We start from the raw sequence: 14,539 nt of genomic DNA, 5'->3' as shown, positions 1-14,539 counted from the left end.
TTTTGGTATTACCGGGAATGGTGAAAATGCCACTGGCTCCGAAGAGCATTCACATGTTCTGCTCCCGGGGACGGGAAATGGGAGAAGAATCTTGGAAGTTGGGTGTTGGTAGAAGTCAGAAAAAGGTTGAGCAGGGGAGTTCCGAATTGATGGCATATCTGTTGGAATATGTATGGCTTGATTCTCCACTCCGTCTGATCCACTTGTTGGCGCCTAAGTTAGTCTGCTTGTGTGCTGGAAACTCCCGATATGTGGTCTGAAGACAGGAAGATGATGTGTCTCTCTGACCACAGACCCAGCTTCATTGCTTCCACTTGAAATGACCTGGAGCATGTGCCGCCCTGCCTGTTTATGTGCACCTTCATGGAAATGTTGTCCATTAGCACTAGAATGTTGGGCCCTATCACTAGGCACCAAAATTGTTTTAGGGCTAGGGAAACTGTCCTTAGTTCCAGCCAGTTGGTGGAATATGAAGATTCTGTTTTAGACCACTGACCTTGAGACATGAGTCCTTGGAAGTGAGCTTCCTATCCTGTAAGGCTTGTATTTGTTTGTTGAAGGAGCTGCCTTTGGAGATGTTTGAGGAGTACCCCCAAGCAAGGGATCTGTGTACCTGTGGAGGGTGTTGTACCCTGATGGATGACGTGGACGTTCTTATCTTCTGAAAGGTAGGAGAAATCAATTAAGTTCTATAGTGTGAAGCCTAGCCCTTGGAGTAATTGCTGTGTAAGATACCATCTTTCCCAGAAGGGATGATAGGGAGTTTAGGGAAGGTTCTCCCAGTAGCTGTCTAATGCTGTTCTGGTGATCCTTAGAGACACACTGTGCACTCTAAGGAATTTATGACTGACCCCAGGTGCTGGATTGATGTCATAGGAACTAAGTGGCTCTTTTCAAAATTGATGGAGAAACCGTATTCCGGGAGACAGATTACAGTCAAGTCCAGTTGATTACACTCCCTGGAGAGGGCATGGACCAGGATGTCTTCCAGGTAACAGTGAATGTGCACCAAAATGGTACGCTCCAGGCCCTTGCACACAATGTTCTGTACCCAGGTGTCCTATGTGGAATGCTCCCAAACTGGTAAGAATTTGGCCAACCTACCCCCTATGAAGCTGTGGTCGGCTGCACAAAAGGATTGGTGGCTATATGGGGTGTCTCTGAGAAGTCCTTTCCAGGTCACCACTGATAAAACCTTTCATTTATTGCTGGTCCCCACCAAGAAGGGTTCCAAGGACTCACCAAAGAAGAAGGTGTTCCTTACAAGACCCAATGCTAGTCTCCACTTCTGCTGGGAATCGCCTTGCCACTTCTTGAGCCACTGCAAGTCTAGACACTATTGAGGAAGCCATTGCCCTGGCTGTGAAGCGAGCCGACTGTAGTGTGGAGTCTCGACTGATGATGATGATGATTTCAACAATACAACACAGTAAACGAGATCACTATGCTGGATTTCATTACCAGTCAGGCGCTTCCCAAGCACCTAGGACTGCATGATATAGTGGCGAATTATGTGTGCCGACCCCAGTAAAGTGGCCATTTGCAGTTGACAGATGGAGATTTTGTCAATTCCGATGGTTTTCAAATGTCCGCTGAGATCTTTTGGCACACGCCCAGCATGCCAAGGACCACTGGGACCACTTTCACTGGCTCACGCCAGATTAGTTGCAACTCGATTTTCAGATCTTTGTATTATTATTATTACTATTATATTGTTATTGTTGTTGTTTGTTGTTGTTATTGTTATTATTATCCCACCCGTCTCCAAGGACTCGGGGTGGCTGATGCAAAGATCTGCAGGTCCTGTTGTGCCCTCATGTCAGTGGAAATAATATGTTCCTGTATTTGCAACAGCCACCCAAGAGTCGCTCAGGCGAAGGCAGAGGATGTTGATGAAGATTTTACTGCCCATACTGCTGACTGAAATGTCTTGATTAGTGACTGCTCCATGTGCTACTTCTTTGGTTCCAAATTGTCCTTGGTCTCACCTGGAATGGTTGTGATAGAGTGTAATCCCCTGATGGGGGCATCCACTATGGGAACAGAAAGCAGGTCAGATAAGTTAGAGGCCACATTAGAAAATATTTTATCCTGTGGAGAGGTGCAAGGGCCTGCTTCAGGCAAGGCCTTCTGATCCTCCAGTGTTTCTGTGAACATTTTTGAACGGGAATGACATCCACCTCTGGTCTGGTCTCAGAAAATAGTGGATTCTCCCGATTTCCCATGGGGACAGGATAGATCCGGGACCTTGATCCCTGCCATTGCACATGTTTTGTACAAGAATTATTTGAACAGGCTTGGAGGAAAGATGCCTAAGGAAGAAGGTTGATCTGTTGACAGGCCCTCATCTTCTAGGAAATTCCACCTGGAATCATCTTTCTCATAATTTTCCTCTTTGTTACCCATGATGACCGACTCCTGATCAGAATCTTCAGAGCTGTGTTTCTCTGTAGGCCACTTCTGCTTTGATGGAACCTTGTTTCTGGTCTTGAGGATGCAGAGGAAGAGGAGGATGCCCCCCGCCCCCTGAAAGAAGTCTGGTTAGTTTGACAGCACTTGCTGGAGGACCTCTGCCATGGGTGCCCTAAGGCTAGTTGCATCTAGGGTCAACTGTGGAATAGGCTGAGAAAGTGCACCTTGGGAAGAGGGAAGCGTTTGTGAGTGGGCCGTGACTTCTGAGTCCTGACTACTCCCCGTTTCCTGTTGTTCCAATGTACCCCATAGATTCCCATTTGCTCTGGAAATGTTAGTGGCATCAAGTGTCATGGGATCCCCCTCTGTGGATACAGGTTGTTGTCTATTGCCTGTTTTGGGGTTGAGAGCTGTCTCTGCCTTTGCTCGTGTTCTATTGCAAAGTCTCTGGAGGGCCCTATCGCATCTCTGTTCTTCCTGGATGGCAGCTTGCGATGGCCCCGTGTATGATCTCCCTGACCTAGAGGCTGAGTGTTCTGAGCATGTAGGTGAGTGATTTGTGGAAAAGGCATCTGACAAATCCCTGTTGGTCTTCTTGTTCCTCTTTCCACACATCCCCCCCCCCATCTAGTCTTCAGTGGTGCTACTGGAGGACATAATGTTGGAGGAGGTGGGGTTTGGAAGTCCTGCCTCCAATGTTTAAAATGACTGGTCCCAGTAATAACCGTGTGGTCAAAAAAGATGGCCGCCACCTGCCTCACTACAAGGATCTGCTCAGCCCTTTGATGCCTGTGAGCGTTTGTTTGATAGTTCTCTTTCTTTCTCTTTCTCTTTCTCTTTCTCTCTCTCTCCTGCTCCCTGCGCTTGGCCTCCAAGCAGGCTCAGGTGTTACCGGCTCCACCTGCGCACGAGAAGGCTAATTAGGCACCATGAAGCATCTAAGCAGCTGCCAAATTCCAGCAACAGTGGTCCTGTTTCCGGGGGTGGGCGGTGGGGGAACAGCTCTGCTTCCACCTGATAGCCTGGAGATTGGCGATTCATGGGATGGCTGGGAGGGATGGCGAGGGGACAACCCGCTCCAAAGCTTCCAATGGCATTGGCTGTGAAAATGCCTTATGCGCTGGCTCGGAGGAAGGAGAAAGGAGGGGTTACGCCACTTGTGCCAGTCTCTTTTCCGGAACCTAGACCAAATACGTCTGCAGGAATTTTAAACTCACAGGAAGTACGGGACTCTCAGGACAAAAAGCAGTGGGAACGAAGATTATTTTCTACCTGCTCAACTTGTTTCCTGATATTTCCTGCCCTGGGTCTCTGTGCGGAGTCTTGAAAAGCGCTGTTGGTTTGAAGCAAAAACAATTCTACCCTGATAGAAAGCTCTCTCTTCCTATAGTATTCTTTTTTGGGGTGGGGTGGGTGGTGGGTAATTTTTGTTTTATTTTTTTTACACTCCAACAAATATGCAATATCACATACCTTCAATCATCAATTACAATACAATAATTCATATCTTTTTATATTCGGTATCCATCATCCATCAAAAGCTGCCTCCTTTAATTTTATCACCTGGATCCAAAAAGATTGTTCTATTTCCTTATTCAAATTTAGGATGCTATTAGCTAATATATCTTGTAAGCTGCTTTCTCTCATCAAATACATTTAGGCCAATGTACTTCAATCTTCTCCATACATCCTTATTTATCTGTTACATGTATATTTATTAACCATATTTTATTATATTTGCCCTTTAAAAGAAAAAACCCAAATTGCTTAACTTTAAACATTGAATATCTATTCATATCAACTAAATCCCACATTATATCTAACCATAACAATAGCAATACCTGGGAAGAGCCAAAACTATATCAATTAGAAGGGTGTAAATTAACTTAATTTTTCTCATTACTTGTTGATTCTATATATCTTCCCTTCTCAAATCATACATATCCTGCTATAACATAATAAAGTTATAATAAAACATGCTATTAATTAACATATTGTATTCGGGTCTCAATCAGCCTAAGTAGTAAACATTTCCTTTAATTGTAATGAGAATTTAACATAATATTCCCATCATTTATCAGCATTCTATTTGTTTTAATTATTGTTCCCTACTCTATTTGTATTTTTCACTGTGAACCCAGTGTAATCATCATGCCATACTCTATTTGTGTCACTTGAGACCAGATTATCCGAGGGGCCATCTCTTGCTAGTCACATCTATCTGATTCATCAGAACTGGAAGGCAGGGAATTTTGTGGGTCCCATCCCCTAGGGAGATATACCTGGTGGGATCCAGAAGAAAGGCCTTCTCCATGGTGCCCCCCTCCCCTCTCTGGAACATCATCTCCCCCAGAGATTAGAACAGCCACTACTCCAATACTCTTCTGGAAGACGCTGAAGACCTGGTTCTGCTAGCAGGTCTGGAGAATCCAGAGTGGGATGGAGACCATCAAATAGTTTGTGTGATCTGCTGTTGCTGGAGCGGGGAAGGGGTGGCAGGTGGAGTTGATTTTCTTATATTGTACTATATTAATTTATTTGATACTTTTCATTAGTTCTTTTTGTTTTAAATGTGGCCTTTTATTCTATAAACCACCTTAAGTCACCGTGGGTGAATAGGTCGTAATATAAATTCAATTAATAAATAAATCCTATTTTGGCCACTCAGAAATTATCCCGCATTTATGGCCATTTGTGGCATTCCATGGCCACATAATCACAATTTATTACTTTTTGTTCTTTTTTACCAGAAATTGGGATTTACTTCAGGTTACCAGCAAAAACTGCCCATTGTGGATAATAGATTTGTTTAATGACCAGAGATTTCCATCACAAACATGCTGATTCACTTAACAGCTGGCAAAAAAAATTCATAAAATCTTAAGTCATAACATCATAAGTCATGCTAGTAATTAAACAGTCTGTTTAATTACTGGCATGACTTATGACTATAATTTAGGATCAATTATTATTAGGACTATCTGTAAACAAAATTAGGGTCTGCACAATTATTTGGATTCAATTCAAAACACTTCAGAACATGAAGCAGGATAAATGTAACACCTATCTGTGATTTATGTACCCATGTTATTTTCCTGGAAAAAATAGAGTTGGTTTAATACGTTGCAGATAGATACTGCATTCCCATCCTGTTACATTCTTTTTCTTTTTTAAGCCAAGTTTTTTACCCTATTTATATATAAGTATTTTGAAGACAGTATATTGTCTGGGCATTGCATTTTACAAAGTAAGAGACATATTGATAGTGTTAATGATAATAGACTTAATAATTATAACCATATTTATAATTATGGTACATTAGCTTATTTATGATATTATTTATACTACCGTACTTATAGTTATGAACAACATTCATATTTTACTTACAGATAACAATGATATTTCTTCATCTAATTTCTACCTCTTATCTCTAACCATTGTTAAAACATATTCCACATTGAATCTATCTCCTTTATTTTTTATTTTCAATGTCAATCTATCTCTGCACAGTCCAATATTTTCCTAATTATATTTTCATCTGGTGCAGTGTTCTCATTTTTCCAATGTGCAAATACTATTCTCTATGCTGTCAATACATAAAGCATTAAGTATATTGTTTCTTTATTATAACTTTTTGGTATTATACCTAACAAAAATATGTCTGGCTTTAAATCTATATGCTGCTTAATCATCTTTTACGGCCATGTGTGTATTTTTATCCAATATTTTCTTGCTTTCATACATGTCCACGGCATATAATAGGTACCTGGAGTCTGATTACATTTCCAACATTTGGGGGACATGTCATTAAACATTTTTGCTAATCTTGCTGGTGGAAAATGCCACCTGTAAAACATTTTATGAAGATTTTCCTTATATGTAGTATAAGTAGATTTGTAATTTCTATCTCAAAATGTTTGCCATTTGTCTAGTTCTACAGCATGTTACATTCTACTGTAAATCATTCTTCCAGATTAAATCCAAAGCACTACATACTCTTTGTTACCATGCTCAAAGCAGTAACATTGACAATATTATCTATTTCTTTCTATAATATTCTAAGATTCATAATCATAAAGGTTTTTAAGGCAGTACCAATAAAAAACAGATTTGCCATCTTTCATCCACAAATGCACATCAATATATATTGATATTCCCATCCATATACCATTAAACACTCCTTATATATTGTTGGTCTGAGCTCCAAGCTTGGCAATTTGATTGCAAATGTTCCATCACTATTTGAGGAGACATTGTCAGTGTGCTTTGAATTGTGCTCATTTGTCCAAATACTGATCTTTAAATATCTTTTTATTGATATACATTAATGTGACTGTTGTTTGTTTAGCAACACCCACACTAATTTGCATGAACACAATTCAAAGCACACTGACAATGCCTCCTCGAATGGTGATGAAATGTTTGCAACCAAATTGCCAAGTTCGGAACTTAGACCAACAGAACTACCAACGCAAGCTATTACCATTCATATACATTTCAAACACTTATTTTCAAAAGCTAATAAAACTTCAGTTTGTATGTTCATACCTATTCTCTGCATTATAAGAATTCTGCACAAATAAAATGGAACCTGAAATAACAAAAAAAATTTATCTGAAAAGTGGTATTTTGTACACAAGGCAAGTTTGAAAAGTATTGTTCTAAGAATTTTCTAGATTGGGGAAAGGGGTTAGATCTGGGTCCTCCAAAGTGATCAATTCCCAAGGTTTGATGGAACTATCCATGGGGTTGATAATATTATTCACAGTATTTTTTGCTTAGGATAGCATTTATGAAATTATTCTCATATAATACAGGTAACCCCCACTTGCAACCACAATTGGAACCAGAATTTCAGTCATTAAGAAAAGCAGTCATTAAGCATGTCATTACAAGACTAAACCCAATTTTACTACCATTTCTGTCAGTTGTTAAATGAATTTGGTTTCCCCAAAAATGACTTTGTCACATGCCAGCTGGGAAAATCACAAATCCCCACCACATGACCACAAGATTCTGCAAGATGCTAAATGTAAGCCTGTTTCCAAGTATCCCAACATAACAAAAGATACTAAAATATGGCTACTATGTGGATTGGATGGAGATCTGGGCAGCTTTTATCCTGATGGTATTCTAGAAGGTCTTTAAAAAGATCTGGTTGTTGTATCAATAACTCAGGGTAGAGTGGATGAAACCTCTTTGTTACTTGTGTTTGTCACATGCTACATATATTTAGATATTAGTCTAGATTGCTAACTTATTTTTCTTAGTGTCTTTCTGTTTATTTTGTTCTGTTTGTTTTATTTTTATATTGTGAGCCACCCAAAGTTGTCTTGGATTTGGCCAGTACTGAAGTTGAATTAAATGCATAAAATAAATAGAAAACATGGCCTTAGCTACATTTTTCCAAGATTATCATAAATGTCTTATCTTTTGCCCCAGGTAAAATAGCATTCAGTTGAAAAGTATGCAACATACTTCGGTGAAGAGAAACATTTTTTGCATACCTGTTCAATATTTTTTTGTGTGTCTCTTTGACTGCTGAAGACTGCCTGGACTATTCACTCAGTTTTCTTGGCAAGGTTTTTCACAAATGGTTTGTCATTGCCTCCTTCCAAGGGCTGTAAGAATGAGTCGCACAAGGTCACCCAACTAGTTTTATGCGTAAGGCAGGACTAAAACTCAGTCTTAGCCTGATACCTTAAGCACTATATTAAACTGGCCTCTAGCCCAAGGATTTGAGACACAGAAATATTTAAACAAAGTTTGTGGAATGAATACATTTCTCAGGAAAAAGATAAAAGGTGAGATGTCCAGAAACTTAAAAGTATTATTTCAGAATCCTGAAAGTAAACAGAAAACCTCAAAACATATCTGATCTTCTAACAGCAAAATTTATGCTCCATTTTAGAAAACAATTTGGAATGATCCTTTTCTAATTGGATTTAGAGCACTGAAGCATTTAAATAACATGTAGAGTGATCCCTCGATTAGCACGGTCTCGATTAGTGCGAAACGCTACAACACGGTTTTTCAAAAAATATTAATTAAAAAATAATCCACGGTTTTTTTGCTATACCACGGTTTTTCCCACCCGATGACGTCATACGTCATCACCAAGAGTCACTTCTCTGTCTCTTTCTCTTTCTTTCCTGTCATTCTCTGCTTCAATCATTTTCTCATTTCTCTTTTTTTCTCCCCTTTTTTCTATCATTTCTCTCTCTCTTTCTTCCTCTCTCACACTCTCTTCCTCCCTCTCTCATCTCTTTCTTTCCTTCTCTCTCTTTCCTTCTCTCTCCCCCCCTCCACTTGCCCATGAGAAGAAAAAAAGCAACCTCTGCCGGGCAGCTCCCCTTGTGCCCCCGCTTTGTGCCTGCCTCTTGTCCCTCTCTTTTGGGGATTTTTTTTTCTTTTCTGTCTGAGTGCGTCTGTGTGAGCACGAGAGAGGGAGTGCGTGTATGTGTGTGTGTGTCTGTTGCGGCTTGGGCTGGTCGGCCTCGGAGGCGGGAGAAGGCGAAGAGGTAGCAAGCGGGGAACCCGGCGGGGTGGATGGCGGCGGCGGCGTGTGTGTGTGTGGTGGCCGCCTTCAGCTTGGGGTCGCCGCCGGCGTGCTCGAATGACGCGCCGCCGCCCGCCTTGGAGCCCTCGAAAGCCTCCTCGTCTTCTGTGCTCTGCTCGCCGCTGCTCTCCAAGCAGGGCGCAGCGGCTGGGAGCGCGCGCCTTTTCTCCCCTGCGTGGATCCTGGCTAGCCGTCGCGCCTCTCTTGAAGATGGGGAGCCTGGCGACGCGCTGTTTTCCCCCACCGAGGACAATCGGGGTAAACTCTTTTGGTTGGGAACCAACCGGCCCGGTTCTCTTTTGGCTCTCTTGGGGTTTCCCCTTTGCCTGGGCAGCAGGAAGACCCAAGGAAGGTTCCTTTGGCCGCCCAACAGCTGATCTGCTCCGCAGCGCGGCAGCAGCGAGGAGCCGAAGATGGGGTTTCCCCTTTGCCTGGGCAACGGGGAAACTCCATCTTCGGCTCCTCGCTGCTTCCGCGCTGCGGAGCAGATCAGCTGTTGGGCGGCCAAAGGAACCTTCCCTGGGTCTTCCCCGCTGCCCACACGCAAACTCCACCATCTGCGCATGTGCGGCCATGGAAAAAAAAGGGCGCGCATGCGCAGATGGTGTTTTTACTTCCGCACCACTATAACACGGAAAATCGATTAGCGCGGGAGGTCTTGGAACGTAACCCCCGCGCTAATCGAGGGATCACTGTATTATAAAGTATCAAGGGCTATACTGTAGTAGTAAAAAAGAAAAAAATGAGAATAAAACCCAACTAGTCACGTACATTCTTCAGAAGAGGGTTTTTTTAAAATAAAAGAACCTGCTCTAACTAAGCCTATACTGTATGTGTTCTGTAACATCACAATAAGTGTTTATTCAAGCATACTGCTTTCATTGATGTTGGGTGAGCGGAAAGGAATCATGACAACATTGAAAGGTTTATCTTCAACCAGATAGGGGAAAGGAAGAGAAAGAAAGAGAAGAACCAAGGATCAGAACAAATTAGTACTGTAGTTATGGCAAGGTAAAAGAGGAAGATCTGCTGTGTTTAAAATAAATCATTTTTCATTAATTTGGAGAAGCACAAAGTCAACCATCAACAGCAGTAATACTCCTTTATCTACAGAACTGAGGTTTGGAGAAAAATGAAAGGGAAATGTGATTTGCTCTAAATTTTCAGCATGAAAAGATCAAGATCACACACAAGCAAAAAGCAGCAACTGGACTTCTGAAGAGAAATGAAAAATTGTGCCAGCAGAAAACAGAAGTTACCATGGAAGCAGGAATGAAAATTTAGGCAACAATATTTATATAAACTGGAATAAATTGTGGTGGGGTAGCAAAGGTTTCATTCAGAGGCCTTTCCTAATTAAATCAATAAAGGGAAAAGATATACAAGCAATCCTAACTATGACAACAATTGAGCCCAGAAATTACATTGCTAAGTGATAAATTTGTTAAGTGAGCTTTGCCCCATTTTGTACTTTTTCTTGCCACATTTGTTAAATTAGTAACACGGCTGAAGTGAATCTGGTTTCTCCATTGACTTTACTTGTCAGAAAATTGCAAAAGTTGATAACGTGACCCCAGGAAGCTGCAACTGTCATAAATGTGACCAGTTGTCAAGTATCCAAATGTAAATTATATGACCATGGGGATGCTGCAATGGTCATAAATGTGAAAAATGTTCATAAGTCACTTTTTACTTTGAACGGTCACTTCAAACTGTTGTAAGTTGAGGACTATCTGTACCATGATTCATTAAAACATTTGAGGATTGGAGGAATGCTGGGTGGAAAGGCCATTCTGATATTATATAATTTCTAATCAAATGCACAGCCAAGGGAAAAAAAGAAAGGTTCCACTCAAACACCATAAAAAGGAAATAGGAACAAGGAGTTAAATGAATCTCCCAAATTGGAAATAGGGCAATTACAAAGCTATTTAGAGAACTGGAAATAATATATGTGGAAAATGAAATTTATTTCTGAATGATTATTTATAGGCTGTTATGTATATAATCCAGGGGTGAAATGCTCCTAGTTCGCTCATGCCTGTCAATTGTCAGAGACCCAGTTAAGAAGGCAGTGCGAGGCTCCGCCCACCCACCTGGACACTACCATTTGCGCATGCACAGAGAGTGAAAGGACCCAAATTGTGGTGTCTGGGTAGGTGGGCAGAGCCTCGCGTTGCCTACGCGACCAGTTCTCTGATGACCGACAGGCACAAGAGAACCAGGAGCATTTCACCGCTGATATAATCAAATAGTGTCTATGGAACTATGCCTATACAGTATTTACTTAGATTACCATTTTCTGGCAATAAGACAAATTTTTAAAGAATTGACTTCTAGGAACTAAGAAAAGAAAAATCATATTACTTATCTCTTTCCGTCAAAGATATATGGGAAAAAGCTTTCCATATTAAGACAAACAATATAAAAGGTACACAGTAAGAAAAAAAAGAGCATGGATAACTGAGGGAAGATATAAATTATTCCCATTTAATTATTTATTTAGTTTTCTGCTTTCTGAACTACACGACGGAAGAAGCTTATGATCAAGAAAGGATCCAGAGGTGATCCAGGAAATTATAGACCTGTCAGTTTAACCTCAGTTCCAGGCAAAGTGATGGAAACCATTATTAAAGATAAAATTATTGGGCACATAGAACAGGGATTGCTGAAAGAAAATCAACATGGTTTCTGCAAAGGCAAATCATGTCTTACTAACTTGTTACAATTCTTTGAAGGTGTAAATAAATACATAGATAAAGAGGACCCAGTTGATATTGTATATCTTGACTTTCAAAAGGCTTTTGACAAAGTCCCTCACCAAAGGCTTCTAAAAAAGCTCTTCAGCCACGGAATTAGAGGAAAGGTCTTGCCCTGGATTGGAAACTGGCTAAATGCTAGGAAGCAAAGAGTGGCAATAAATGGACAATTCTCTGGATGGAAAGAAGTGAGAAGTGGTGTACCCCAAGGTTCAGTTTTGGGACCTTTACTTTTTAATGTATTCATTAATGATCTGGATGTAGAAGTAAATAGTGAGGTAGCAAAATTTGCTGACCACACTAAATTGTTCTCCGTAGTGAAAAGTGAAACTGATTGTCAGGAGCTCCAGAAAGATCTCTTAAAATTGAGTGAGTGAACAGCAAAGTACAAATGCATTTTAACCTAAACAGGTGCAAAGTTATGCACATCGGGGCAAAGAACCCCAATTATACCTGCCAACTGATGGGGACCAAGCTTTCTGAGACAACTCAAGAAAGGGATCTTTGGGTTTTGGTGGACAGCTCAACGAAGATGTCAACCCAGTGCACAGCAGCAGTAAGAAAAGGAAATTCCATGCTTGGCATCATTAGGAAGGGAATCAAAAATAGGTCGGCAAGTTTTGTATTGCCTCTGTACAAATCGATGTGTAAAGTTCTGGTCACCGCACCGATATAATGGAACTGGAAAAGGTACAAAAAAAGGAAACAAGAATGATCAAGGAAATGGAGAACCTCCCTTATAAAACCAGGTTGCAATGCCTTGGTCTCTTCAGCCTTGAAACTCGGTGTTTAAGAGGTGACTTGATCAAAGTGTATAAAATTATGCATAGGATAGAAAAGGTGGATAGAGAAAAATTATTTTCTCTATCACACAATACTAGGACCAGGGAGCACTCCCTAAAACTTATAGGTAAGAAAGCGAGGACAAATAAAGGGAAATATTTATTCTCCCAGAGGGTCATTGGTTTATAGAATTCACATCCAGAAGAGGTCGTGACAGCTGTCAGCCTGGATAGCTTCAAGGCAAGATTAGACAGATTCATGGATGCCAAGTGTATCAGTGGTTATTGAAACAGATGTCCAAGTGCCACTTCTATGTTGGTTGAGGCAGGCAGGATTCCTTTGGGTATCATTTGCTGGAGGTCAAGGGAAAAGGAGGGTCTTGCCTTCTCTTTCTGCTCAAGATCCCCATGTACAATTGGTGGGCCACTGTGTGATACAGAATGTTGGACTCAATGGGCTTTGGCCCGATTCAGCATGACTCTTCTTATGATTCATTCATATCCAAAATTGGTAATTTTTGTTTAATGTAGACAAAAACTCTTACATTTAAAAACCAAAATGATTATAAAAATTGAATGGGTCACCGCTAGTTTTGAGAAAGGAAGCAAGATGGGAAAGAAGCTTTCATTTGGCCACTGCATGCTAAGAACAGATACAAATATACAGGGAAACAAATGTTGCAGATTTGTTCTTTTCCTCTTTGTCTTGGGAAAAATATATACAGTAATACCTCATCTTACGAATTTAATTGGTTCCGGGATGAGGTTTGTAAGGCGAAAAGTTCATAAGACGAAACAATGTTTCCCATAGGAAACAATGTAAAAGCGATTAATGCGTGCAAGGGGGGGGGGGAATCGCAAAATGGCGCTCCGCCTGTCACCTTTTGAAACAGCCAGGGGGCTTCTTGGCGTTCTCCTGAACGCCGAACCCGGAAGTTCGGCAAAAGTTCGGGTTCGGGTTCCGGAGGCCGCCGAGAAGCGCCCGGCTGTTTCAGAAGGTTACAGCCGGGCGGCGGCGCCAGGCAGAGCTCCGTTTTTGCAATCAGCGGCGGCGTTTCCATGGGCGGAGCTTTGATGTCACAAAGATGTCCTTCCTGGTCGGCCGAACCGTGGTCTCCAGGAAGGACGTCTTCGTGACGTCAAAGCTCCACCCATGGAATTCCCTACTGGGATTCCCCACCTCCGTTTGAGCCTCCAGATCAGCCGAAAACACCGCCACCGATCGCAAAAACTGCACTCCGCCCGGCACCGGCGCCCAGCTGCAACCTTCTGAAACAGCCGGGCGCTTCTCAGCGGCCTCCGGAACCCGAACCCAAACTTTTGGTGAACTTCCGGGTTCGGCGTTCGAGAGAACGCCCAGAAGCGCCCGGCTTTTTCAGAAGGTGACAGACGGGCGGCGGCGCTTCTCCCGAACGCCGAACCCGGAAGTTTGGCAAAAGTTTGGGTTCGTGTTCTGGTGGCCGCCGAGAAGCACCCAGCTATTTCAGAAGGTTACAGCCTGGCAGCACCGCCCAGCAGAGCACTGTTTTTGCGATCAGCAGAGGGTTCGTAAGTCGAAAAAAGTTCGTAAGAAGAGGCAAAAAATTTCCGAACCCCGGGTTCATATCTCGAAAAGTTCATATCATGAGGGGTTCGTATCACGAGGTACCACTGTATGTGGAAGATGTTCATATTCAAATATAGTCAGTTTTAAAAAGAAAATAGTAAAGGACCACTAAATGACCATTCATGGTAAATAGTTACAAATACCTCCCTGATTTATTTAAAATGAAAATGCTTCATTGCCCTTTCTCAAAATAGGTATTCAACTTCCCTTTGGAAAGTTGGCTGAAGAAGCTTTCTCTGGACAACAGAAAAAGAGTTTGAAGAAAACTCATTAAAAATGTCTTCTCTACTTCTCCTGTCCTTTTGGCAAAAAAGGCCAAGGCTTCAATATTGCTGAGGATAGTAAAAATAGCATAATACTAAGAGATAACCCCTCAACCAAATTGGTCACAAAAATTCTGCTACAATAAGGAAAGTGGACA

At 41.6% G+C, this 14,539-nt stretch overlaps 1 protein-coding gene across 1 annotated transcript in view; it reads right to left on the bottom strand.

Moving 5' to 3' along the window:
- GTF2I (general transcription factor IIi) overlaps positions 1 to 14,539 on the bottom strand; it is a 98,287-nt gene that overhangs the window by 81,583 nt on the left and 2,165 nt on the right. The window contains 1 exon segment of the mRNA XM_070735230.1: positions 6,961 to 7,003. Within this exon segment, the coding sequence (XP_070591331.1) occupies positions 6,961 to 6,973 (13 nt within the window). The 5' untranslated portion in view covers positions 6,974 to 7,003.

The sequence above is a fragment of the Erythrolamprus reginae genome, chromosome 1 (assembly GCF_031021105.1).
Source record: "Erythrolamprus reginae isolate rEryReg1 chromosome 1, rEryReg1.hap1, whole genome shotgun sequence".
NCBI lineage: Eukaryota > Metazoa > Chordata > Lepidosauria > Squamata > Dipsadidae > Erythrolamprus > Erythrolamprus reginae.
Note: the sequence above shows the minus strand (reverse complement) of the source record. Positions and strands in the feature narration are given on the sequence as shown.